The sequence below is a fragment of the Phragmites australis genome, chromosome 22 (genome assembly GCF_958298935.1).
Source record: "Phragmites australis chromosome 22, lpPhrAust1.1, whole genome shotgun sequence".
Lineage (NCBI taxonomy): Eukaryota > Viridiplantae > Streptophyta > Magnoliopsida > Poales > Poaceae > Phragmites > Phragmites australis.
This window is the reverse complement of record NC_084942.1, coordinates 4535565-4561480: the sequence shown is the minus strand read 5'-3', so window position 1 is coordinate 4561480 and position 25916 is coordinate 4535565. Positions and strand designations below refer to the sequence as shown.

The 25916-nt window shown below is 43.9% G+C and overlaps 3 protein-coding genes across 4 annotated transcripts; 1 reads left to right on the top strand and 2 right to left on the bottom strand.

Annotated features, from left to right (window-relative positions):
- Window positions 1-513: 513 nt before the first annotated feature.
- On the top strand, window positions 514-3234 carry LOC133904359 (ethylene-responsive transcription factor ERF114-like). The gene is made up of 2 exons (XM_062345827.1): window positions 514-900; window positions 2021-3234. Exons 1-2 carry the CDS (start codon window positions 606-608, stop codon window positions 2716-2718), a joined length of 993 nt encoding a protein of 330 aa, XP_062201811.1. The 5' UTR covers window positions 514-605; the 3' UTR covers window positions 2719-3234.
- A 14550-nt stretch (window positions 3235-17784) lies between these two features.
- LOC133904709 (5-formyltetrahydrofolate cyclo-ligase-like protein COG0212) lies at window positions 17785-21108 on the bottom strand. Of its 2 annotated transcripts, XM_062346198.1 has the most exons (6): window positions 20558-21000; window positions 20002-20092; window positions 19192-19418; window positions 18894-18969; window positions 18249-18374; window positions 17785-18170 (listed from the first exon to the last, which is right to left on the bottom strand). In XM_062346198.1, exons 1-6 carry the CDS (start codon window positions 20909-20911, stop codon window positions 18013-18015), a joined length of 1032 nt encoding a protein of 343 aa, XP_062202182.1. In that variant the 5' UTR covers window positions 20912-21000; the 3' UTR covers window positions 17785-18012. The 2 variants fall into 2 exon arrangements, with proteins under 2 accessions (XP_062202182.1, XP_062202183.1); XM_062346199.1 differs by lacking the exon at window positions 20002-20092 and having other exon boundaries at window positions 20558-21108.
- A 74-nt stretch (window positions 21109-21182) lies between these two features.
- On the bottom strand, window positions 21183-23896 carry LOC133904708 (large ribosomal subunit protein uL3-like). Its single transcript, XM_062346197.1, has 6 exons — window positions 23795-23896; window positions 23412-23521; window positions 22794-22904; window positions 22199-22503; window positions 21698-22107; window positions 21183-21599 (listed from the first exon to the last, which is right to left on the bottom strand). Exons 2-6 carry the CDS (start codon window positions 23494-23496, stop codon window positions 21341-21343), a joined length of 1170 nt encoding a protein of 389 aa, XP_062202181.1. The 5' UTR covers window positions 23497-23521; window positions 23795-23896; the 3' UTR covers window positions 21183-21340.
- Between the last annotated feature and the right edge of the window lie 2020 nt (window positions 23897-25916).

Genomic DNA, 25916 nt, shown 5'->3' with positions numbered 1-25916 from the left:
GTTTTGTGCTAAATTTTTTCTCAAAAGTTTTGAGCTAAACTATTCTCAACGTGTTTTTTTTCTCAAACATTTGAACAAAAAAAAATTTCTCAAAAGTTTGGACAGAATTTTTTTTAAAGAAAAGTTTTCGAAAATGAAAAGTTGTGGAGGGAAAAAAGTTTTTAAAAAGGAAATGAGGAGACTGTTGGGAAGGGGACGCAAGTTCGCGTGCGCGCGAATTAGCACCGTCACACAAACGGCAATGCATGTCGACGAACGCTTATCCTCTGCTTGCTAAAATATTTGGATTGATCGTATGAATATTGTGTTAATAAATTGCTGTTGGGAAAAAAATACTTTCAAATCATATTACTCTATGTATTCTATAATTTTCTAACTTATTTCTACTCCAGGTTAATAAATGGCAAATTCAGGTACTAATTAATCAATCAATTAAGTAATTAATTATAGTCAGCTACTTTACCATCCTTTGCTGCCTATATAATATATAGACATGTTGCTCACCAAGGAACGGAGCCATTTCTGAAAAAGGTCGCTCCTGTTACGTAGCTACCTGGCCATCTCGAGTTCTGGACCAGGCCGACCACCGGCGTGCTGTGCTGCTCATGTGCTACGCCGTCGCCGTGGTGGCGGACCCCGGGGAGCAGCAGCACCCGCGGCTTTTCGCCGCCGACAGCCACGGCGGAGGAGACCAGCTGCCGCCGGAGGCCGTGGCGGCAACGATGCCGTCGCCGGCGCTGTCGCGGGGCAGGCAGGCGCAGGAGATGTCGGCGATGGTGTCGGCGCTGGCCAGGGTGGTCGCCGGCTCGGCGCCGCCGGCCAAGAGGCCCGCCGTGGATGAGGCGTGGCGGCCGTACGAGGAGCTGGGCGATGCGCCGTCCTCTGCGTTTGTGCTGGAAGGTAAGAACACGCGCACGAACGCTGCATTAAGCGTGACATGCATCGAAGCTCTTCTCTCTCTTTTTTTTTTTTCGTGAGCAAGTGCTGTTATCATTACTTCATATATATATAATTAACGTTGGATAAGTACTGCTGTTGTTACTTGATATATATAGTTACCGTTAAGTGTATCTTGTCCATCATTTGATATATATAGTTAACATTGAGTGTATCTCGTCCATTATTTTGCTTTGAGATCCAAGTTGGTATAGGTGGCGACTATCTATAGAGGTGTAAATTGTTGAATTAAGGGTATCATTAACCTTTTTATTGAACCAATAGAACTATTTTTCTTAAATTAAATAAATTTTTAGAAAATTAGTATGATTAATTAAATTAAATAGAGTCAGTGGGTACCCTTTTGCTTTGAGATCCATGTGGATACCCTTATGTTTATCAATTTGCACTCCTAGCTATCCAACAGTGCTGCCGAAGGAGTCATATAATTTTTTTTTCCCATACTTTGCTTCCTCCTTAATCTCCTTTTCTTTTCTTTTTAATTAGATGTCGTCGGCTTGAGAAAAAGGATTTGGTTTGGTTCAATTTTTTTTTTGTTTTGTTTTACGACGTTGATTTGTTCTCGATCGAATAGTCTTCTATGAGCTGCTTAGATGTCCACACGCAAATGCTCGTGTTGTTTAAGAAAGAAAAGGGATGCAACCACCAACTCAGCCGGCCTCGCTCCTTGTCTTTAATTTCTTTTCCCACTCTTTTTTTTTTGTTTCTTTATAGAAATTCGGCACGCTTCGTCTCCTTGAAACCTTTGCTTCACGAAATGAACTAAAAAAAGAAGGGAAAATGTATTAAAAATAAATGTGCCATCTGCTCCAAGAGAAGGAAAAAAACAGAGCAAGAAGAAACGAAACAGAGGGGACAAGCTAATCCATAAATTTATCAACACTACTCATCATTCTTATCATGTTATGCCGTATTTTTATTCTTGATTAGTAGTAATTTACGATCGATTGATACTAAGATACGGCTATGATATTCTGATACGTATTTTTATGCTTAAATACCGGAACGGGATTTTTTTTTCTCTCTTTCTCTGGGAAAACTCCTCTGTTTCTGCGATGCGCAGGCTACGGTGCGACGCAGCCGCCGGAGCAGTGCTGGCCTCCGGCTGCAACGGCGACCTCCTCGCAGCACCGTGCCACCGCCAGAGCTGACGAGGAGCTGCCTTCACCGTCGTCGGCCGTCTCCGGCTCTGGTGTCGGAGGCGCTGGGGAGGGCAACGCGCCGCGGAAGCGGTACCGTGGCGTGCGGCAGCGACCATGGGGGAAGTGGGCGGCGGAGATCCGGGACCCGCACAAGGCGGCGCGCGTGTGGCTCGGCACCTTCGACACCGCCGAGGGCGCCGCGCGCGCCTACGACGGCGCCGCACTCCGCTTCCGCGGCAGCCGCGCCAAGCTCAACTTCCCCGAGTCCGCCACCCTCCCATCCTCGCCGCCGCCTCAGCAGCCCCCAGATCCACCATCACACACATCACCGCAGCCAGCACCGTCGCTGCCGGAGGCCCTTCTGGAGTCGCAGGCGCTCCCCGGCGGAGAGTCCTACCTGGAGTACGCCAGGTTCTTGCACAGCACCGGCGATCCCGGTGGCCCGTCAGCGACGCTAATGCCGTCGCCTTCCCCTGCAGCGTACAGCTCCAGAGCAGAGGTTCATACCACGAGCAACCTCTTGCCGTCGGAGAGCAGCGCTGGAGCAGGCGGCCACCCGGCCGCGTGGGAGAGCTACTACGGCTCGTACCCGCCGTGGCGGTGGGACCAGTCAGGTTGACCGACGTCAACAAAAGAGACCCCGCTCTCTCTTACAGGTTTGGCTCCGTTGTGGGGCTGGTGTGGGGCCCACCCTGAGGAATGCTTGTGTGGGAGGCTGATCGGTCAGCGGTCAAGGGGATGGCAAAGAAAGCCACGTGGCCCACGCTCTCATTGACAGGTTGACCCTCGTTCGACAGGGCCCAACTCGAATGATGCTGACGTGGAACGCCCCGTCAGCTACCGCTCATGCCCTGTGGGCGGGCCGGCGGGTGGTCAACCGGTTCAGACGGCACCGGATCGCATGGGCGGTCACAAAAGATCTGTTGGAATCAACAGTCGAGGTAGACCTCAAAAGACCTGAGGAATCCACATGTCGAATGATGAAGAGTCCGTCGAGTTTGTATCGACCACAAACTAGAATTTTTCATTTTTATAGAAATTTATTCTTTTTTTCTGAAATTCTCCGTTCAAATGATCCTTATAACTAACACGTGAAATTCTCAGTTCATGCCATCTGGGTTTATTGTTTTATCAATCCGTGCCTATCTTGTGGATTATGTGTATGAAACTGTCGTGGCAAATTTAGGGTATAAGGGTTACTGTTGAAAGTGATTGGATTGCAATGTAATGATAGACAAACACAATGGATTCTAACTCATTCTTTATTGATCTTCCATTGATATATATATATATATATACATGCTTAAGATGTGTCCGTTCGGGAGACACTCCTCTCGAATGGATGTCTACCGACATATGGATATAAGCAACCATCGTGTTGTTGCTCGATGTGCAACTGCTCGGCGGTTGCCTTGATGTGGATCATCTGTTTTCTAACATTCCCGCTTGATCGAGTCCATGTACATATAATCTTGAAATCTCCTCTAAAAAACTTATGGAAAAAATGTGAGGAGAGTAGTAATGATATGTTGTTAAAACTCCTTTAAAATTTAGTGGAAAAATAATGAGAAAATGATACAATATATATTGATTATTACATCTTTGTAAACTCATATGAGAAAACCTTTTAAAAGGAAAAATCCATAAGCGAGTTTAGAGAATAATAGATATGTCTTGTATACCTCCTTTAAAAACCCCGATAGGGAAAATAGGAGATATGATATATGACTTTGTGTAGATATTGCCTCATTAAAATCTTTTATAAGAAACTTTGTAAGTGTAGGATCAATGATACATACTAGAGGGGGGTGAATAGGCGATTTTAAAAACTAATTACTAAACGATCAAGAAAACTTGTGGAAACAAACTAAGGATCACTAGAGCAATAAAAAAGACAACTAAGAGCTATGTTGAGGTTTACAAACCTAGGGTGACATGCAATAATTTATAATCTAGGAAGATAGATTGCTTGATGTAAATTGCATGAAAGTAAATAGCTCAACAATAAAGTAAATAGCTCAAAGATGACACAAGAAATTTTTCACGTGGTATCGATAATTTGCCAATCACCCCTAATCCACGTTGAGGTGAGTTCGAGCTTCAATCCGCTTCTCTATCAAGTATTCAATTCTCACACGAGAAAGGGCTCATACCGAGCAACTTGACCTTAAGCTGGAGTTGAACAAGAACTACTCAAAATCTTGATCCCACTAGCTAAGCACTTTACCGCTCCGGCAAGGCGTGCTCAAGCCTCTCACAATCATCATCACGGCTCCTTCACAATCTTCCTTGAAGAGCTCGTCGGTGCCACAACCTCCAAGCCATCTAGGAGGCGGCAACCTCCAAGAGTAATAAGCCAATGATGCTTGCTTTAAGAATCACTAGTGCCTAATTGCTTAAACTCTTGAAATTATGTACTAGATGTTCTCAACCTCTCAAAGATGCAACCACTAAGCGAAGAGAGAGAGCGCGCAAGGGCAAGAGCTCAAAGTGTTGTATTTAAGTGCTAGAGTCAAGGAGCTCATTCAATGAACCAGTCAAGTCCTTATTTATAGCCCTCAACACAAAAACTGACCGTTACTATGGTTCTGACACTTCTGCGTAAGTGGCCGTTAGACCACAGCACAAATGGCGATCGGACCGCCACCGTACAATGGCTACAGACAACGGTCGAATTTAATTCTGGCTAGCGGTCAGACCGCTGACCTCCTCAATCGGACCGCCAACCCAAAAACCTTCTATTCGTGTACGGTTTGACCGGCAAGATACCGGCGGTCAAACCGTCACAATCTTGGCGGTCCGACTGGCTGACCCCACAGTCAGACCGCCCACCGAGCATAAACTTTCCAGAGTCTCTGTTCCTTGGTGGTTAGACCGTGATACAAACCGGTTAGACCGGTCATGAGATCCGAACAAAAACCACCGAAGCTATACAGCGGTCAGACCGCTCGAAGGGTCGGTCAGACCGCCACTCTCAAGATAGAGCAGGACTTCTCTGACTCATATATAGCGGTCACACTGCCTCATAGGCCGGTCAGACCGCCAGCGCTTAGAAACTCCCAGAGGCAGTCTTTTCTTCAAAATCTCTCAAACTATATTTTTCAACTCTATATGAAATGCAAGTTTGAGCAAATTTGGCACCATAAAAATCTTAAGTAAACACACATTAACCCCTCTTAATAGTACGGTATTTATCCTATAAATCCGATCAATTTTCTTCTCTAAACACCTTTGACCGGCAAAATAAAATGCCCTATAGTATACCTTTACCTTGAGCTAGCCTTTTTCATGATTTCCACTCATACATCTTCTAGCTCCACAACATCTTTATAACTAACATTTTCATAACTCAACCAAACAAGTTAGTTCACAAAGATATATTATCATTAATTACCAAAACACAAATTTGAGGCCTATATGCTTTCAGTAAGTAAAACTTATAGATGAAAAATAGTATAATATGATGTATGAACAGGTTAAAATTCAAGAGGAGACTCCACTTGATCCTTGTAAATCTCGAAGTCGTCGCGTACCAATACCATGGACATATTTTTGGAATGTCAAAGTTGGTAATGACTTTGTGAATAAATCTATGAGGTTATCACAGGATTTAATTTGTAAGATGTTCATCTCCCCACTTTATTGTAACTCATGAGGGTAAAACATTTAGGGGCAATATGTTTAGTGATATTGCTCTTTATGTAACATGTTTGCATCTGAACAACATAAGCAACATTATCTTCGTAGATAATGGTAGGTGATTCAATAGAACTAATACCATATGACTATTGTATGTGGTTGATCATTCTGCGAAGCCACACGCATTCACGTGATGCCTCATATAATGCAATTATTTCAGAATGATTGGTGGATATAGCCACTAAAGTCTATTTGGAAGACTCATGAAATGGTTGTCCCACCATGTAGGAACATGAAGCCTGTCTGTGATCTGGCGTTGTGGGGATCTGATAAATATCCAGCATCAGTCTATCCAATCATATTTGAATCTTAGTTTCTTTGAAATTGAAAGAATAGACCAAGATATTTAGTGCCTTAGAGATATAGAAAAATATTCTTGACTCTCGCCCAATGATGTTTAGTTGGAGCAGCGCTATGCCTAGCTAGTAAGTTCACTGTAAATTTGATATCTGGCCTAGTGCAATTTGCAAGATACATAGCGCTCTAATGACACTAAGATATGGAACCTCGGGTCCCTGTATCTCTTCTCCTTCTACCCATGGTCTAAATGGATCTTTCTCCATATCAAGAGATCGAACAACCATGGGAGTCTTGGATGGATATGGTTTGTCCATATTGAATTTCTCCAATATTTTCTATGTATATGTGGCTTGGTGTACTAGAATACCTGAAGGAAGATGCTCAAGTTGTATACCCAAGCAAAATTCGATTTTACCCAAATCCTTCATTTCAAATTCTATCTTAAGATGATTGTGTGCTTCACCTATATCTTCTGTATTTTCAATGATATTTAGATCATCAACATATACAGAGATAATGCAAAATTCCGTTGAGGATTTCTTTATGAAAATACATGAACAATCATTATTGTTGGAGTACCATTTATGTAGAAGGAACTTTTTTAGTCGGTTATACCATATTCTTCCCAACTGCTTTAAGTCATATAATGACTTTTTAAGTTTTACACAGTACATGTTGCGGTTAACATTTGGATTCGGAATGTCTAGTCCTTCGGGGACTTTCATATACATGTCCGAATCAAGTGACTCATATAGATATGCGATTACTACATCCATCAACTATATAGATAGATGATTTTGTACTGCTAATGAAATAAGATATCGAAATGTGATTCCACTCATAACTGGAAAATAGTTTTCATTGAAATCAATACCGGACCTCTGTGTGAACCCTTGTGCTACAAGCTTTGCTTTGTATCTCACCACGTCGTTGTTCTCATTCCGTTTCCAGATGAAAACTCATTTGTATCACACAAAGAAGACATTTGGAGGTGTAGGTATTACTTTTATGAATACCTCTCTTTTTATGAGCAAGTCTATCTCTGCTTGAATTGCATCCTTCCATTGAGTCCAGTCTAGGCGTTTTTCACACTCTGCCATGATCTTGGGATTTGAATCATTTTGGAGGTTGTTTGCAATCATAGTGGAGAAGTATGTGTCGATACTTGTAGTATTTCGGTCATATGATTCTCCAGAATCTAGATAGTTAGTTGAAATCTTTTGTACCCTTGGAGATTGTTCGTGATTTCCTAATACGATTGAGTCAAGGTATTCTGATATCCCACCATCATGAATTGAGTACACTATTGAGTTGGGTTGTGGATATTGCCCATCCACTAGGTATATACTACCCATTGGGTGTCTGTTAATTTAAGGTTGACTTACACTTACTGTTTCAGAGGGTTTCTTCCTCTGTTTTCTTTGGCGCTTGCGAGAAGCTGTATCCTCCTTTGTGGCTGTATTTCTCCCTCTCTTAATAAAAATAGGAAGTTGAGTGATTTTTATTGGTACCTTCACTCTTTCAGGCACATTTTTGGCAGGATTATAGGATTTGGTGACACCTTTATAGTCAGCAAATGCATCTGGCAGGTTATTTGCAATGTGTTACAAATTGATGATTTTCTGAACTTGGAGTTCAGATCCTTGAGTATGTGGATCTGAGGCGGAAATGTCTTAGATATTCCAATTGATTTTCTATATTCTTTCTAGTACTTGAAATCTCCCCCTAATACCAAGAAATTGTCCTCATTGAATATATAGTCAGTATACTGGGTCGTGAATATGTCCCATGTGAGGGGCTCAAGGTATTTAATGATCGACAAAGATTGATACCCCACATAGATCCCCAATTTTCTGTGTGGGCCTATGGATGTACGATGTGGTAGTGAGATCGGTATGTATGTAGCGCAACCGAATTTACGCAGATGAGAAATACTTATTTGATTTCCACATACTAATTGTAGAGAGGAAGTACTATGGTATGTAGTATGTCACAATTGAATTAAATCATCAGCGTGTAAAACTGCATGATCCCAACATGAAGTTGGTAAATTACAATTCTGTAATAAGGGTTGTGCAATGAGCTTAATTATCTTGATAAGGGATTCTGCCAAACCATTTTGAGTATGGACATATGGTATTGAATGCTGCACTTGAATTCCTAGAGTCATACAATAATCATTGAAGGCACCTGAGGTGAATTTAGCCGTATTATCCATTCAAATGGATTGTATCATATGTTCAAGATAATATGCTTGTAATTTAATAATTTGAGCAATTATTTTGGCAAAGACATGGTTTCGTGTGGACAAAAACACATATGTGACCATCGTGTAGATGCATCAATGAGAATCACGACGTACCTGAACGGTCCAGTTAATGGTTGGATCGAACCACATATATCGCTTTGAATGCATTCAAAGAATTTTAGTGGTTCAACTCTGATTTTAAGATAAGAGGGCTTTAAAATCAGTTTCCCTGTGGTGCATGCAGTGCACCTAAAATCCAAAATTGTGGGAATTTGACAGTATTTATACCATGACCAATTAAATTGCTGATAATTTTTCATATCATCCCGATGTCAGGATGACCAAGGCGATCATGCCATATTTGGAATGTGTCTAAATTCTGAAAAATTACCTTATACGCAACATGTGGTACGGATTTAATGTATGTATAGTACAATCTTGAAAATAAAGAGGGAAATTTTCTCTAGTATTTGTTTGGCATATCCGTTATTTTTGGTAATGAGGAGATATTCCTCTTTGTTGTCATCATGGGTTTCGATATGAAAACTATTTTGACGGATATCTCTATAACTTAGTACGGTACGAGTTGAATCGGGATACAATACTGCATCGTCGATTGTGATTTGAATACCCATAGGAAGTGTGATTATGGCACGACCAGAGCCAACAATCATAGTATCGCGTCCAGCGATTATCATAATATTTCCTTTACTCTTTTTAAGAGATTGAAAATATTTAGTTTCCCTAAGTATAGAGTTAGTGGTACAACTATCCACTAAGCATATTTAATCTTCCATCGGATTGACTCCCGTAGAAATATATATATAGAAATTAAGAATTTAATATGAAATTCTTTATCAGATATATAGAATACATACAAACTTTATTTAGTATTATAGGTGCTGACACAATATTGTGACACATAATACATAATAATGACAACTTATTATTATAACAACTAATAGACGCATGTAACATAGTATCTTTGGAATTAGGAGACTAGATAAGGTCTTCAAACATATCTTGCAAAGCAAATTTTATGATCATATTTTCTGTGCTCATTGGATTTTCTAGCTGCTGAAGAGTCTAATTGTTATCTGGTTCTTTTGAAACTTGTTGTGAAAAACTAGCCTTCTTGGCGGTGTCAATTTGAAGATTGAAGTGTGCTTCATATCTTTATCATTGAGCAGGTTGTTAGGTCCCACAGATTGTAAATACATATCAATTAAACATCTCAGAGTGCGGTATTTCTTAGTAGTGTGCTTGTAGCAGCCACACTTGCGACAAACATTAGATTTGTCAAATTTGAGTTTAGAAATGTCTTTCCCCTTCTCTGGTGTACGTGGCTTCTGCTTCTTGTTGCGTCTGTGTTTACCTTTAAAATTTGTTGGTTGGCTTCTAAAAGAGACATTGAACTTATTGTTATTCTAGATATTAGAATCTACTTCAGGTAAAGGAGCAGCACCTATTGGACGTTGATGATCATTCCTTAGAAAGAGTTCATCATGCTTTTTAGCCTGAAGTAATACATTTATTAAGCCAGAATAAACTTGATATTCTCTTGCATGATATTGTTGCTGTAAGATCCTATCAACAGGGAAGTATAGTAGATAAAATTTTCTCTATCTTTTTCGTATTTGTAGGGTTTTTTGGCAAAAACAAAACTTGGAACATATTTTATGAACAACATGATTGTAATGTCTGACGGATTTAAAATCCTGGAAAGATAAGTCCATTCATGACTTGCATCAGGCAGTATGACTGCCTTCTACTGTTCATATTTTGTTTTGAGAGTTAGCTATAAAATGCTTGGATTCTCTTCCATCAGATACTCAGATTTGAGATCCGGATGAATATGATGCCTTATTATGTATAATCCACCATATTTAGCTTGATCTGGTAGCGGTGAATCTCCCTCATGGGGAGGTTGGAGTGCCTCTACTATTCCACGTGATGCAAGACAGACCTTGACGTCTATTGCCCATATTGGATAGTTGTGACTATCGAGTGCGAGTGCATCGAATTTTTTGATGGTCATCTTGACCTACATGGATTGAAGCCATAGATTTGATCAATTTACTATAAGTAAATTAAAAATCATCGTGGTAATGTTTATAATAATGATGCAAAATATGTAAAGTCAAGTTGAGACTTGAATTACATAGTGTAGACATCAAATTATGTAGCTAACACGTTGGAGAAAATCACCAAATATGCTGTAGATCTCGCAGTAGTAGGAAGCATAATCTGACATTTGTCTCTAGATGCCTATGTTCCTATTACCTTGTGTTATGCTAAATATAATATTTGGAAGGACACATTGAAGGTAGTCATTAAGTCAAGATGGTAAAATATAGACCTCACAATAATAGTGGATAATCTATAAAAATACAGTAGATGTCATAGTTCCATTACCTTGTGTTTCACAAATACTAAATTGAGGTAATCACTTAATTGAATTTTGCAATTTAATTCTGCTTGAATTAAGCACATTGGGCACAAAAGCTCTTTGGGATAAATTAAGTGAATTAATATATGATCTTTCAAGAAAATAAAACTCAATTGTAAAATTAAAGTGGTCATAAACATAATTGCATGTTATAGGAATTGTATGAAGCAAACACATTGAACAATACACAATATTTCAAAAAACAGAGTCTGGAATGTTAAATTACATCAGTAAACAATACTTAATGTAATTATGGTAAATATCAGGGGCCTAAATATGACAGGTACTTAAGTAAACAATACTAGTAGTTGGATTGTTTTGCAATTTATCATAAACCCAGGGTGCAAAATAGCTAGAGGATCTGTTGAGAGCGCTAGCGCAAGGGGCCAAGACAACCTTGGCCGTAGCCCATGCGGCTGGGCACGGGGAGGTTAGACAGGCTACAACGTGGGCCTGGGCCTTGATGACCTTTTGGCCGGCCCAAGTAGGTGACCGTGCGTGGGCATATAAGAGTGGCTCGGCAGGGAGGTTAGGGTTACGCCCCGTCCCGCCCACCACACTTCGCTTGCCAGCGTTGCCGCACCGCCTCATCTGCTCCGCTTCTGCTCCATCGCGCCGCTACGCCTCTCAGCGCGGTGTGTACTCCCCGTCGGAGGAGGAGATCGGATCGCCACTACCGCCGTCAATGTGGGCCCCGAAGTGAAGGCCTGAGGACGATGGGATCCAAGATCCCTGGCGGAAACTGGGCTGGTGGTTCACCGCCACTGTTGCAAAGCGACAGAGGATGCGGCGAGCTGGAGGCGAAGATGAAGAAAATTCAAGGCGGCGTTGATGTCATCCGAAGTGGATCCAGCCGCCGGGTTGGTGAAGAAGGGGGTAACCCATGGCGAGCCGCCATCATGCCGTACGAGTGGGTCAAGGGTGTCGGTGTGACATCATAGGTCACCGGTGGGACTTGGGTCGAAGCGGGTGTGCCGCTGCTAATGCAGCGCACCGCTGTGGCAGCGATGCGACCAGGGAAACTCGGCCCTGGTGCCGTCAGGGCGGACGGCGTAGGTGTCGGAGACGGCGGCTCTGAGACAACATCGACGTGGACATCGACCTCCAGTGGGGGCGGATCGGCAGTGCTCACAGTCGGGCTGAAGGAGAACGATGCGAGACCATGGATCGGGCAGTAGCAGATGGCATGTGGAGGGGCAACATCGACTGCGTCGACCGTGATCGGTGGCGGTTGGCTCAGACCGGTGTGGTGCATGTCAACCGTAGGGCGACGAGACGGACGCGGGCCACGACGATCGCATCCATGGGAGTGGCGGCTAGGGTGACCGGATCGATGGGAGTGGCGGCCACGGTGACCGCAATCCACAGGAGCACGGTGTCCACCGTCATGATTTAAGCGAGGACCACAACGACGACACGTGAAGTGACGACAGCTATCCTAGCGCAGGACACAAAGTAGAGTAGCGACAATCAAAGATAATTTAATCCTTACCATTTCTCACCTTCTCTGTGATCGATGAAGGCATTCGTGCCTCATGTTCGTATGCTTTGTGGATCACTCAGTGGAGAGCGTGCTGATAACGTGTTAAAAGTGATTGGATTGCAATGTAATGGTAGACAAACATAATGGATTCGAACTCATTCTTTATTGATCTTTCATTGATATATATACATGCTCAAGAGGTGTCCGTTCGGGAGATACTCCTCCCGAACGGATGTCTATCCACAAATGGATATGAACAACCGTCGGGCAATTGCTCAATGTGCAACTGCTCGGCGGTTGCCTTGATGTGGATCATCTATTTTCTAACAGTTACTACTAAGTTTCAGATCATAATTCAAGAAGTTTTATGAATTTAATATTTATTTTTTATTCTGATTATGGATTCCAGCCTCAAAATCAAAAGCAAGAACAAAGGGTCGCAATCTCAAAGCTGATTCTCACAATTAACGTTAAACTATAAAATCTCACAATCCACAATCCGGTGGGAATGAACTTCTCCACAAAATTCAAGTTGTGCCAATCCACAGCAAAATAAACAGGGCCTTATATTGGAAAGCAATTTCGAAATAAAAATGAAACATTTGGTTTGTGAAATAGGATAAAGATGTCCAAGAACAGCCATGCCTTACCTTAACATGCATGCTTAGATAAGCTGTTACGTAATATATAGCACGAGATCAGTGCACCTTGGAGTAGGTTCTAATATGGTGACGAGTTCATAGCTTATGCAGACCATGCACTACCTCTTCATTCACATTATAAAGCCGGTCTAGACTTTTTTGTTTTTTAAAACGAAATCTTTTTTTTTTTTTACTCCTAAACTCAGCCGCAAATACATCCTCCAAAAAGTAATCAGAAATACAAAATCAGCCGTTGAAAGTTGACAGCTCCTCCCTCGTGCTAAAATGTAGTAGTAGTTACAAAATCCAACTGTGAGCCTTATATTATATACAAATACAACATGTTCATATACTCATAATAAGCATGTCAAGCGGTGCCAACCTCGTATTAAGCCAACGTGTTCTTTCCTTTTTGCTTCACAGACTCTTGTTTCCTTTTCCTTTCCTCAGAAAATATTGCTTCCTCACATCCCTCCTACTTAGACCATGGCGACTGTTCCAGCCTCCCGCGGCGCACTTTGGAGCTCCCCTTCGAGAAACGAAGGAGGAAGAAGCAGTTCGTGTGGTATGCGTGGAGATGAAGGTTCTCCCTTTTTTTAATAGTGTTACCCCATCTGCACGGTCTTTATTGGAGACCTAGGGCTAGATGCGGAGCGGAGATGAACCCAGTCGGGCTCGAACTCCACCGTGGAGTCGAGCCCCCATGCTCCGTGCGTGTCCACGAATGGTGCGAGAGCTGGGGATCGATCCTCCGACCCGCGGTTCGCTCCCCACCGAGCTTACCGCCCGAGCCTTTGCTGGTTCGCGATGAAGGTTCCCCTCCCCCCTATATTTTGGTCTGCGTCCGCCCTGAGTTTCATCAGCCACACAATCATGAATAAGGGCATGTTTGGTAGAGCTCTCACTGATTCAAATTCTCTGCGGAGAGTGATTCTCTGGGAAAAATGATTCTGTAGCTGAAAATGATTCTCTAGAATAAACTATATGAAAGAAGTGATTCTGTGCGGGAAGTGAATCAAGGGAAGCTGTTTTTTTCAGCTCCCCAGCTTCTAGTTCATTTCAGAGAATTACTCACATGGATTCCACTCAGGGAGCTAAAAGCTGAAAGCAGCTATTTGACAGAGCTCCCCTGATTTTCAGCCGAAAAGGTGCTCTGAAAGCTCTGCCAAACAGACCCTTAAGTCTCTCCTGCAAATCACAATGGCATGTCAAGATACATGCTAGCTAGATGCCCTGTCCTTTTTGCATGAGCAACACTTTCTGAGGACTTCCAAACAATGTTGTCCTCATGCTGAAGAATGTGAAGTTGGGCCAAAATATTTTGAACACAGAATCGGAGTGGTTTGGAATATTGCTTCCTTATGTAAACTGGTAGGTGTTGTCTGCTCCTACCAATTCCCTATCAGCACCTTCTAAACAGCGAAGTTATGGGCAGCCACAAAAGATACAATATGTAATGTAAGACAGTGATGGTTCGTCAGTTTGCCTATATTACTCTTCAGAATTGATCTATAAACATAGTTTGAGGCAAAACATAAAACACTATTAAGAACAAGCAGTTTTGCATAATCAGGTTTCATTTTTTCACTATGCCCGGCAAAATTCAGTAGTTAACCTTTTGCAGTTAACTGAATATTTCATAAAGCGATCGGAAGAAGAGATCGTTTGGAGATTAACTAGTCTGCGGTAGATCCAACTGGCCCAAAGCTATGAGCAAGGTCTACATCAACTAAGAACGACAAGAACAAAGTTCAGTTCTTCTATTTCTGGATTAGTTGCTATATGGGAAGAAGAGATCGTGTGGAGATTAACTAGTTTGCGGTAGATCCAACTAGCCCAAAGCTATGAGCAAGGTCTACAACTAAGAACAAGAACAAAGTTTTGGTAGGCAAAACATTGCTTGTAATTCAAGGCAGTGTTGACATTGGACATAAGGCCATCAGTTTCATCTAGTTTATTTTCTGTCAAAGGAAGGAATTCAGGTGAAAGATCATTGACTACTCCATTCATTATTACTGTCCAAATATTTGAAAGAAGAAAACAAAACAGAATCGAAGATCATGGCAGCCGAAATTACTACACAAAGTTCTAAAATTTCGCATACGTAAATAAATAAGAAAACAAAACAAAAGCTTGGAGAGATCATTTTTAGCACACTATTGGTGGAATACAAGCTATTGGGGGAAAACAGAGTTAGGACGCTCACCAATAGTATGGATCGCAACAAAAGTAAGACATCACCGTCGGTAGCTGTCGACGAGGTGCCGCTTCTAAGGTGGTATTGTCCAGGTTACCTGAACGAGGGATGGAGGCAAGCGACAGAGTCACCTGCAATGGCTGGATGCTTCTATTGTTTGTAGCGAAGAGCGAGTTGCCAAGCTCAGAATTACAGCGGTGAATATGGCATTTGCTAGACAGTAACAGTAATAACGGTTTTCAGGTGTAAAACAGTAAAACTGAAAGGAATCCAAGTCGAATCGCATCATCAGGGCGCCGATGTTTCCGGTGTCATCCCCATAGAAAGGAGGACCTCTGACCTCCGCCGTGTTGGCGTCGGGGTCGGAGGCGGTGACGGCTGTCAGGAGGGAACCTCCCTCCCTTCCAAGAGGCCAAGGCGAATCGGACCGAGAAGATCAACTTAGCCACCAAACTGTTACGAAACTGCTCTTTCGAAATTGCTAATTTACGTATTTTTGTCCACATTTTTATATTTTTCCTATTACAAAGAAGACGCGCACACCGCATATTACACTCACACAACACATGAGTGTGCCTCCTATCAAAGCCTTTGAGTCCTAATGAATAGAGTCGTATTCCCACAACCCCACCGTGCATACAAGAGGTGGTTCCAATTTCATGGGATCTAGTGCTCTGTAGAGATCGCATTGTAGATTGTGTTGCAATTGGAGGGGAATTAAGGGTTCCATCTTAACTGGGGGTGGGGGCTATGGTAGAAAGGGAGGAACAAGATTGAACTAGCATCGAAGGGCAAGGGAGATTAAATTGCAAGGTAGGGTGAGGTGGAGATTAGTTGTGGTGGCAGTGGTGGTGCCAGCAGGGCCTGATGCACTGCATCAGGTCGATGATCGTATAATCTCCAAAGGCCTGCACGATTTTTAGAGCTAGACCTAAGGGATGCGAAATTACCCTAGATCCAAGCTCGGGAATGAAGTCCAATCAGATATGACTGGTGCAAAAGGGCTACATCCGCGGGTGTGAAAGGGGCCCACCTTAGATCATCTCTAACAGTTTCCTTTCACGAGACTCATTCCCTTCGCGAAGATATTTTCGTTCCCTTCAGCACTCCAATGGCTTCCCTTCACGAAGAAATTCTCTCTTATATTCCCTCCACCCCGAGATTCTCTCTTCTTTCCTTTCACGAATCCCTTTGAAATGAAACTATTAGAGATGAGAGAAAATAAAGGACATAGGAACAGGGAGAAAAATCAAGAAGGAAACTAAATGAAGGGAATATGGTTAGATATGGTCGCGTGTTACGCTTACCCACCAGCCCCCTCATTCCCTCTCCATAGTTATTACGACGGTAAGGCGAGGCGAGGCGTCTGACTACCTTCACACCTTTTAGGCGGGTATGACGTGAGGTGAGGCGACGCCATACTCACTTCACATGAATGTACAAGCATAATTTTTGAAACAAGAATAGTACACAACTAATAGCAGAACACAAGTACATTACTAATAGCAAGCAGAGTAGTACACAAGTAACAAATAATCCACCTCTGCAACTAGCTGTACACAAGTACACAACTAATAGCAAGCAGATCACTAGAGCACACAAGCAAAGCAGTACCAGGAGGCATGGAGGAGCAGAGCAAGTACCAATCCAGTCCGGTGGACGATGGAAGAGGAGTTGTGCCAGCGCCACTGCGAAGGAGCAAATTACAGATTCGGCAGACTGAAGCTCTGAGCAGAGGAGGGCATGGCAGGAGGAGGCGGTGGCGGCGGCAGACCGGCGGACGACAAAGGAGAGCAGGAGGCATGCTGGACTGGAGCGTGGAGCATTGGAGGAGGTGGGGACTAGGGAGGCGGCGACAAACCAACAGAGGGCGGATTGAGCAGAAGAGGGCCGATGGTTGGGGAGGCAACGGCGGCAAACTAGGCAGTGACGGCGGATCTGGTGAGTTCTAGTGTTCTTTCTAGTCTTCTGGAGCTCCCTCACGCGTGCTCTCTCTACCTATTTCTCTTCTTTTTCCCGCCTGAGCTCCCTCTCTTCTTTCCCCCCGCACGCGCTCTTTGCTTCCCCTGCGCACGCTCTGCTTCCCTCTCTATTTTCCCTCGTGCGCTAGTTTGGCCTCGTGGCGTCCACCTTGACCAATACGGCGTCCAGACAAGCTAAGGCGACGCCTAGGCAACACCACGAGCGGCGAAGCGGACGCCATACCCAAATTAGGCGAGGCGACGAGTGTGGTGAACACCACCGAGCGCCTCGACACCTAGGCATCAATTAGGCGACACCTTAATAACTATGCATCTCTCATTTTGTTGTGCGGCACCTAGGGTTACCTCTCCTCTCCTCCACTCCCTCTCTTGCTACCGCTGTCGACCTCTCCAATTTTGCTCCTATTTCATGGCAACCGGTGCCCTTCCTCCCTTCCCGTTCCCAAGAGGCAAGGCACGACCTTAGTTCCCATCCTTTGGCTTACTCTTCATAAGGGCTAGACCCTGGGACTTCGCTTTGTTGCTAGCTTTTTGTTTAGTGGTGGGTTAAATAAGTAAAGAGTAGTTACATCCATGATGATGCAGTGAAGATTATTTAGGAACAACCCACGCTATGAATCGCCCTTTGATTTGTATATCGGTAGTGCCTGGCCTTACGGATTCTGAACCGAAATTACACTGGTGTGTACTTCACTACGCCAAGCCCAATTTTATTAGGTAACCTTTTGCAGCAAACTGAATATTTCAGTACTGGATTAGTCGCTATTACTACATTGGTACCCAGCTGAAGCAAAATAATGCCAATCTAGGATGATTGCACATATCCATTTTTCTGAACTCTGTCAGCGGATATGACATATCATATGAGACAGTGTCAGTGCTTTTGACATTTCTAGTAAGTTGAACATACATGACTATCGCCGTCGCCGTCTTCGCTGAGCTGTTGGTGGCAGCTTCTCCGAAGGCCCACATGGAAGAATGGTCCCTGTCTCTTGCTCTATGCGTCTCTTGAGCTCTCTTAAAATTCGGATTTGCCCTAACTTTTCTGGAGATAATTTTTCCCAGTAAATCCCTGCATGCAGAAGTCCCCCAAAATCTAGTCACATCAGGCTTATTTGCAGGTTAAACAAGTGATAGGAATCAGTCGAACCTTGTGGCTTCGGGATTGTGGTCTTCGTGAAGATGACCTGAGTAGGAGTGCAGATAATGTCAACAGGCACATCATGAACGAGCAGCTTCTCAACTGGAATGTCATCAACTAATTGCTTGTCATGCACTGTGGTCACAGATACGGTTGACAGTTTATGTCAGTGATTAGTTAAAGACTAAATAAGCAAGAAGCGATCAATTCTGATTCCAGGCAAAGGAAAAAAAAAAGGCAAACGCCTATAGTTTTCAAGTTCAGGAAAGAAAAAAGGATAAGATAAAGCTGCACATGAAATTCGGTCACTGGGTGACGAGTAACAGGGGCAATCTTTGGGTTATAACGGGAGAAAAAAAACATAATTAGAATAGTTGTTACTTAGAGATTACTAATCATCTGTATAACAGGGCATTATATTTCAAACATTGTTAGAATCAGAACTGTATCCAATTAACCACAGGCTAACGCATCAGAAAGATCGGTGAGCTTAGCTACATATGTTGAGAAAAAACATAAATGGAATAGTTGTCATTTACTCACTCATGCCCAAGAACAATAAGATTGGATCTTATATAAAATTTCAATACATTACCAAACAAAACAGATTCAAGTTAAAAAAAGGTTACTAGCTATATCGATAAAAAAGCTCACCAGTGGTTACTATCATGGTTGAATCATCTATAGCTCCCATATAACGAAGCATCCCATACTCCAGCTCCGCAAATCCCTGCAGTTGATTTTCATAGATAAACTTATGGATGAGGAGCAGGAAGGATTTAATTTTGGAAGACAAAGCATAGTTTGTCATTTTAAGGCAGTGTTGACATTGGACAAAAGGCCATCAGTTTAATCTAGCTTATGGGGTATTCTATTAATTATTACTGTTGAAATGTAGAAAGGAACAACAATATCAACTGGCTTCAACTGTATACACGAGAAGAGAATTTACCTCACCCTTCCCAAGCCGTGCTCCTGAATTTGGGTCAACTGCAACTGACCCAATCACAATCAAATCCACCTTAATCCTTTCATCTAGACCAATTGGTCTCCCATACTTGGCTGCACCAACAGAAGTGCATGCTTCAGGAATGTATCCAGTGGGTATCATTTGAGAGTCCAGAACTGAGAAAAATCCCGTCCTTAGCCGAGGTTGTGGAGTCAACAGCTTTTTATCACCTGGAAGACACAAGTAGCGCCATTTGTAAAAAAAGTAGGAACGAAAAAATGGAAAAGAAGACAACTCATTTGCAAATGCTCAGACAAGAAGTTTAACATGATTGCAGTGGCTCCATCAATGCCTGATTGAGTATATTATAAACTCAAGAATTTTACAGTCCAGTAGATTAAAAAGACCATATCAAAATCTGCAAATTGTAAAACTTGGATCCCATATGCAACCAGTATAGTTTGGTTTGCAGCACACAAGAATTCGATGAGAGATCAACAGACAGTAAATTTACATAAGTTAAGCAGGATACAGAACGACATATTGACCATATGCACCCTAAGCAGCAGTGAACAAGAATCAACCTCATATATCAAAGCTCCATTGGGTTATACCAAAACAAGCAACTACAACAAACTGGTTGGCTGGCTAGCTGCTGGAAAGTTTGACAATACTGACAGGTGCTTGTTTAAGCAAACAAGGACAAAACTGATAGCCAATATAAAAGCCAGCTGCATTACATTTCATGTGTCTTCAGGGGAAGTTTACGCTACGTTTGGGCAGTCACAATAGTTGCGGTCATAGCAAACTAACCTGACAGTGTTAAGAACCGAACTTGCTTCTGAGGTGAGTCAGGATTGACCTTCACACATTCGGCATTTTGACACACGTCTAGCCTCCACAACTGGTGAGTGGTGACAGTTTGAAACACTTCCATATCAGTATAGAAATACAGGTACACGAATGTTTAGAAAACAGGAACAGCAAAACAAGTTATATGCGAATGCCAAGGATCAAAATTGTGCTGCACGCCATATAAAGTTGATGCTAAAGCACACGCTGATAGTAACAAACTGCTTATGACCATGGAATAACTACAGGTCTAAAATACATCACATCGCACTATCAGCCCGAGTTGTAGCGACACAATTCCACATTAAATTTACCATCAGTAACCCAAATTGTGAATTTGCAAATTGTAAGGGATAATTTCACATCACATGACCACAGACTAGCTACACCAAAACAATAGGTGACGAATGTGTGGTGTGGAATGCTCTACGCAGGTAATCTCGAACTGAGGCGGGAACGAAAGGGGTTGTAAGGCTGAGGAGGGCCGCAGCACGGGTGGGCGAGAAAGCGAGCTCACCGAATCCGCGGCGGCGGAGGCGCCGTCGAAGTTGGGGATGCGGTGGTGGACGGGGCGCGGGTCGCGCGCGACGCCGTCGGCCTCCAGCGCGTCCCACACCCGCTTCCGTACCGCCCACTTCCACGCCCTCGGGTCCGCCCCCGCCTCCGCCGCGGCGGCGGCCGACGCCATCCCGGCCCGCGCCGCGGCGTCGAGGCGGAGGCGCTCGGCGTCGAAGGCGGCCGCGTCGAACGAGGCCGACGACGACGAGGAGGAGCTCCTTGCCGCGGATGCCACTGGGACCGCCGCGCCGCGGGAGGCGCGCGCGGCGAAGCAAAGCGATAGCGGCGGCGCGGCGGGGAAGAGAAGAGGCATGGTGGCTCGCCAGCCTTCCGTGTGCCACTCGCGCGTCGGAGCACAGCTGGATTGGGGAGATTCGGCCCATCACGTGAGGCTAACATGTGGGCCCAGTGCAACAGTAAGGAGGCAACTCTGATGAACAACCGCGCACAACTAGCAGGGTGAACTGCTTTTTGCCCGGTTTCGAAAATCTCATGAAACAATTTTGATTCAAACATCTCCCGAATAATGGATGGATCAGAGCAGATTGAAACTTCCAAACGAGACCAAAAAAAAAGCAGCCATCGATTCCAAAATTCCTAATACTCGATAGATTAATCATCCGCAATGGCAGCAGCTCAGAGTTGCAACACATACACAGTTCCTCGAATATTTCCCACGAAATTTGAGAAGAAAAATGAAATGATAACACTATCAGGTGAGACATTTTGCTTCGACAGCAGCTCAGGCCTTGAGCTTGCCGAAGAACCTCTGCTTCTCGTCGGTGGTCTGGAAGCGCCCGTGCCCGAACTTGGACGAGGTGTCGATGAACTTGAGCTTGATCTCCTCGAGCGCCAACCGCGAGGTCTGCTTCAGCAGGGACTGGCGGAGGGTGACGACCCTCTTCTTGGGGCCGACGCAGCAGCCCTTGATCATGAGGTAGTCGCCCTTCACCACACCGTAGTGCGGGAAGCCGCCCATCGGGGTGATGTCCTTCTCGGTCCTGCAATCGCCGCATCGTCAGATTACATACAGCAGGATCATAGAACAAGGCTGGCGGCATAGCCAAAGGAGCCAGTCATGAGCAGTCAGGCCTCCTACCTGTCAAACTCCGTGCAGGCCTCATGAGACTCCTGTCCAGACTTGCCAATCTTGTAAACCTTCTTGTTCATCTCAGTGCGGTGGTGGTACCCGTTCTGACCAGCGCGGGCGACGGTGTAGGACACCCTAGCAGGATGCCAGGCACCGATACAGGCAACCTTGCGGAGACCCCTGTGAGTCTTCCTTGGAAGGCGGGTGACACCCCAACGGGTGACGACACCCTCGTACCCCTTACCCTTGGTGACACCAATAATATCAAGCATTTCGTCCTTTTGGAATACAGAGTCAACAGGGACCTCCTTCTCGAAGAACTTGTAGCCATAGTCCACCTTGTCTGCAATAGAGCCACCATTGATCTGGATCTCCATGAGGTGGGCCTTCTTCTGCTTCAATCCCTTCATCTTTCTAATCTAGAATTAAGATATATCATAACAAGTGTAAGCAAAATATCCTCAAACCTCCAAATTACCGAACTACAATGACAGTGAATGGAAACCTCACCTGAGTGTGGGCGATAACACGAACAACTGAGGCATACTTCTTCATCTTCTCAAGTTGCAACTGGATTTCTTTCTTGCCTGCATCACTGTCATACTTGAGGGCATACTTACTGAAAGCCTTCTTCTTGCTCTTGCACCAGTTCTTGTAGAACCTCCTCCTCACTTCTTCACTAAGGTGCTGGGCCCAGACAGAGTTGAGAGTGCGCAGGCCACGAGGGGTCTTCACATATGCCACAAGTCCAACAATGACAAGAGGAGGGGTCTCAATGATAGTCACAGCCTCACAGGTTTCCTTCTTGTGGAGCTCTGCACAACATCAATACATGGTGCTATCAGATCTCTTGCACAACCCATATTAACAAGCAAATGTTACAAAGGTCAATTTGCTTTGGAAAACTACACGGACCTAATATTGAACAGTAGAATAACCAGATAAGCACACATGAGGTTATCATTGTCTGCTGATTTTATTAACAGAAAAACAATAATAATGATTACTTCCACAAATTCTTCAAAATTTAATTGCTTCCTCAAGATGCACAGAATATGTCACATTACTACACAAAATGTGGTTAGTGCAAAGAGTTTTAACTTACTGGAGCCAGGCTTCTCGACCTCACGGACGATGTGGGTCATTCCAGCCTTGTAGCCAAGGAAGGCAGTGAGGTGGCAGGGCTTCTTGGGGTCATCCCTGGGGAAGGACTTCACTGTAAACACCAAGAATTTGAAAAGTAAGCTAACTATACTACCAAATAGTATGTACATTCACTGAGTTGAACAGAATCAAACAAATAAATTACACTAAACTATATTGTGTTCACATTAGACATTATTGACAATTAGAGTTTGATAACAAATGCATCCTCCGTATTTCTCATTCTAGATGAAAAAAGAACTCCTGCCATCAATTTTCATGTTTGGCGCATAAAAATTACCACGGCAATTCAAAGACAACTTAATCAAGCACCATATCAGAAACTAGGAATTAGCCATTCGAAAAATTTACAATGCAAACTAATGATACCTGTAGGATCCCAAATCACTCAGTGAGCCAAACTCGGAATGGAACCCAACACACAATTAGCCAATAAACTAAAAGGTATCATTAGCGACTGCTCTCAAGCGCAAAGAGTGCACACTCGTCAGATCAGAAGGGATAGGCAACGAGATATCACAGTGTCACCGGGCAAATGCATCGGAGTTACAACACGTACCCTTTCCGCGGTGGCGTGAGCAGCGCTTCCTGGGGAGGAAGCCGAGGGACCCGTGCCTCGGGTGCTCGAATTTGCGGTGCGACATCCTCGCCTGCCTCCTCCTTCCTTACCTGCAGCAATCAACGCGCACGAAACCATTAGATCTGCAACCAGAAAACCGCCTACAAGACTGCAGATTCGAACCGCAAGGATAAAAATGTATCGGTTCCTAGATTGCTCGCACTTGCTTCAAGTTAGAATAGGATCGCCAGCTTAGAGAGAATTCGATCTCGCAGCAAGGCGATGAAGAGTTTTGCGAAAAAACTATACGGCCGCACGGATTCAGGAGATGAAATGGCTGGCGAGAAGGCGAAATTGAAGGGGGGAGGTCGGTGTTTGATTACCTGAGGGGAGCGCGGGCGGCGGCGGCGCGGGCTGGGTGGAGACGAAGGACGTAAACCCTAGGGAGGGTATTTATAGGTGGCTGCGAATAGGAGGGTTTGGTTGGGTCGGACGAAAATGCCCCTGGCCCTAGGGCTAGGGCTTTGGGGACCGCACCGGCGGAAGGGCCTGCTGGCCCATCGTGGTCTACTGTTGGATCGCATCGGTTTGGGTTGGGCCTGAGCCCAAGCCCGATGTTTCTTTTGCTTCGGAGAAAAGTCTGTTTTGGTTCCTAAACCATTTTCTGAACTTATGTCGTGTTCGGATTACACTACCAATCCGTTAGTTTGTGATTGATTAAAATGCTATGTAATTGGGTAACATGCGACCTAATATCGGGCCAACATAAGACCCATACCGCTCAAAATATCCTGTATCAAGTACCTTCACCACATGCGACAGCTCCATCACCGTTGACGTCACTGTCTCCAGTAGAGCTCATCGCGAAAACCCATGGCACCAAGACCCTAAGGAACGTGGTGGCGAGTGATCTCGGACAGCCTCTATGAGCTCAGTGATGGTGGGTGACCTCGGCACGGACGGCCTCGGTGAGCTCGGCAACGGTGAGCGACCTCCGCATAGGACTCGGTGAGTTTGGCAGTGGCGCACGGGAAGCGTACTGGCATCACAATGTAGTCATGTGGCTCGTGCTCACCGGTCAACACGCTTGCTTGCTAACTCTTAGCCTGGCAACCAACTGCAATGGGTTCTCATTCCATTCTCAGAATCGAACCAAACAAAGTCTGCTTTCACCCATTCCATTTTCATTACCAAGGTAATTCGATATCGTTCCCCATTGCGCTTACAATTGATGAACCAAACAACACCTTATTTTTCATCCTCGACTTTTGGTACTATTTGAATTCGACGTTCATTGTAAATACATGAGAAAAATGAAGGTGAGGCTTCTTTGCAAAAAGGTGGTGAATTAGAACATTAGTGGCATATTTGGTTCATGGATGTAGTTTGTCACACCTTAGATAGCTAAACTTACCGGACGTGGCTAAGTGTTTGGTTAGCTGACATACTTATGTTGTGTCAAACTTTCTCTCAAGCAAGATCTATTTGTTGTAGACTTATTTATTGCTAAATTTTCTACAATTGTGATGGATATTTTGTTTGCCACAAAACCTATGGCACGCCACCCTTACGGCAAAATCGTGGCAATCAACCAAACAAGTCCAAGACTATATGTGACAAGAGATTGCGAGGAAGAAATACATCGAGAAATCTCGCACTGCCCTGGCTGCACAAGATTGGTAACTCGCCCTTGCTGGGAAGATTTGCTCGAGGTAAGAAAAATTTATCAGGGTAGAAGATAGTAGTCAGTAAAGACACTCGATTTTGGAAGGATTTGTGGTTCTAATATAAACATTTGTGCTTTGTCTATCTACCTTATGTTGTATATCATAATTGGAAACATTGGGATGCTTTTCCATGAGATATGCAAACAACCCTTAATAAGAAGTGAAACTTAATGAAACATTGATTGCTAGTTCAGAGAGATTTTGATCTTACAGCATGAATATATATATATGCAAAGAATAAGGGTGATATGGCATCAGGTGATGAAGTGGCAGATGATTAGGGCAAAATCTACATCTGAAAGATAAAATGGTTGTAAAAGGCTTTTAATTTCTGTCACAATTTTTTTTCTGCGAAGAATAAGGGCGATGCGGAATCTGTATTGTTGCACCATTATATTTTGCATGTGGGCAAGTGGCAATGGCAATGCCACTATGTTGCATCGGCCACATTGCTTATAACCTCTGAAATACCGTACTTCCAAATACCCATGTATCCATATCGTATCTGATACGCGTCAGATACTCGACGGATACGTATCCACTGAGTATCTGAATAAAAATAAATATTAAAAATTCATATACTTCTTAGATACTTGTGGGATACCTTTAGGATACAATCCAATCCAGTCTGACCCAATTGCATCTCCCAGACACATAACCTAATGATATTGCATCTCCTAGCCGCATCTCCCACTCTGAGACGCACTCCCATGCCTCCCTCTCGCCCATCACCACCACGCTTGTAGCGCTGGCGACGACGTCCTCCACCATCTACCAG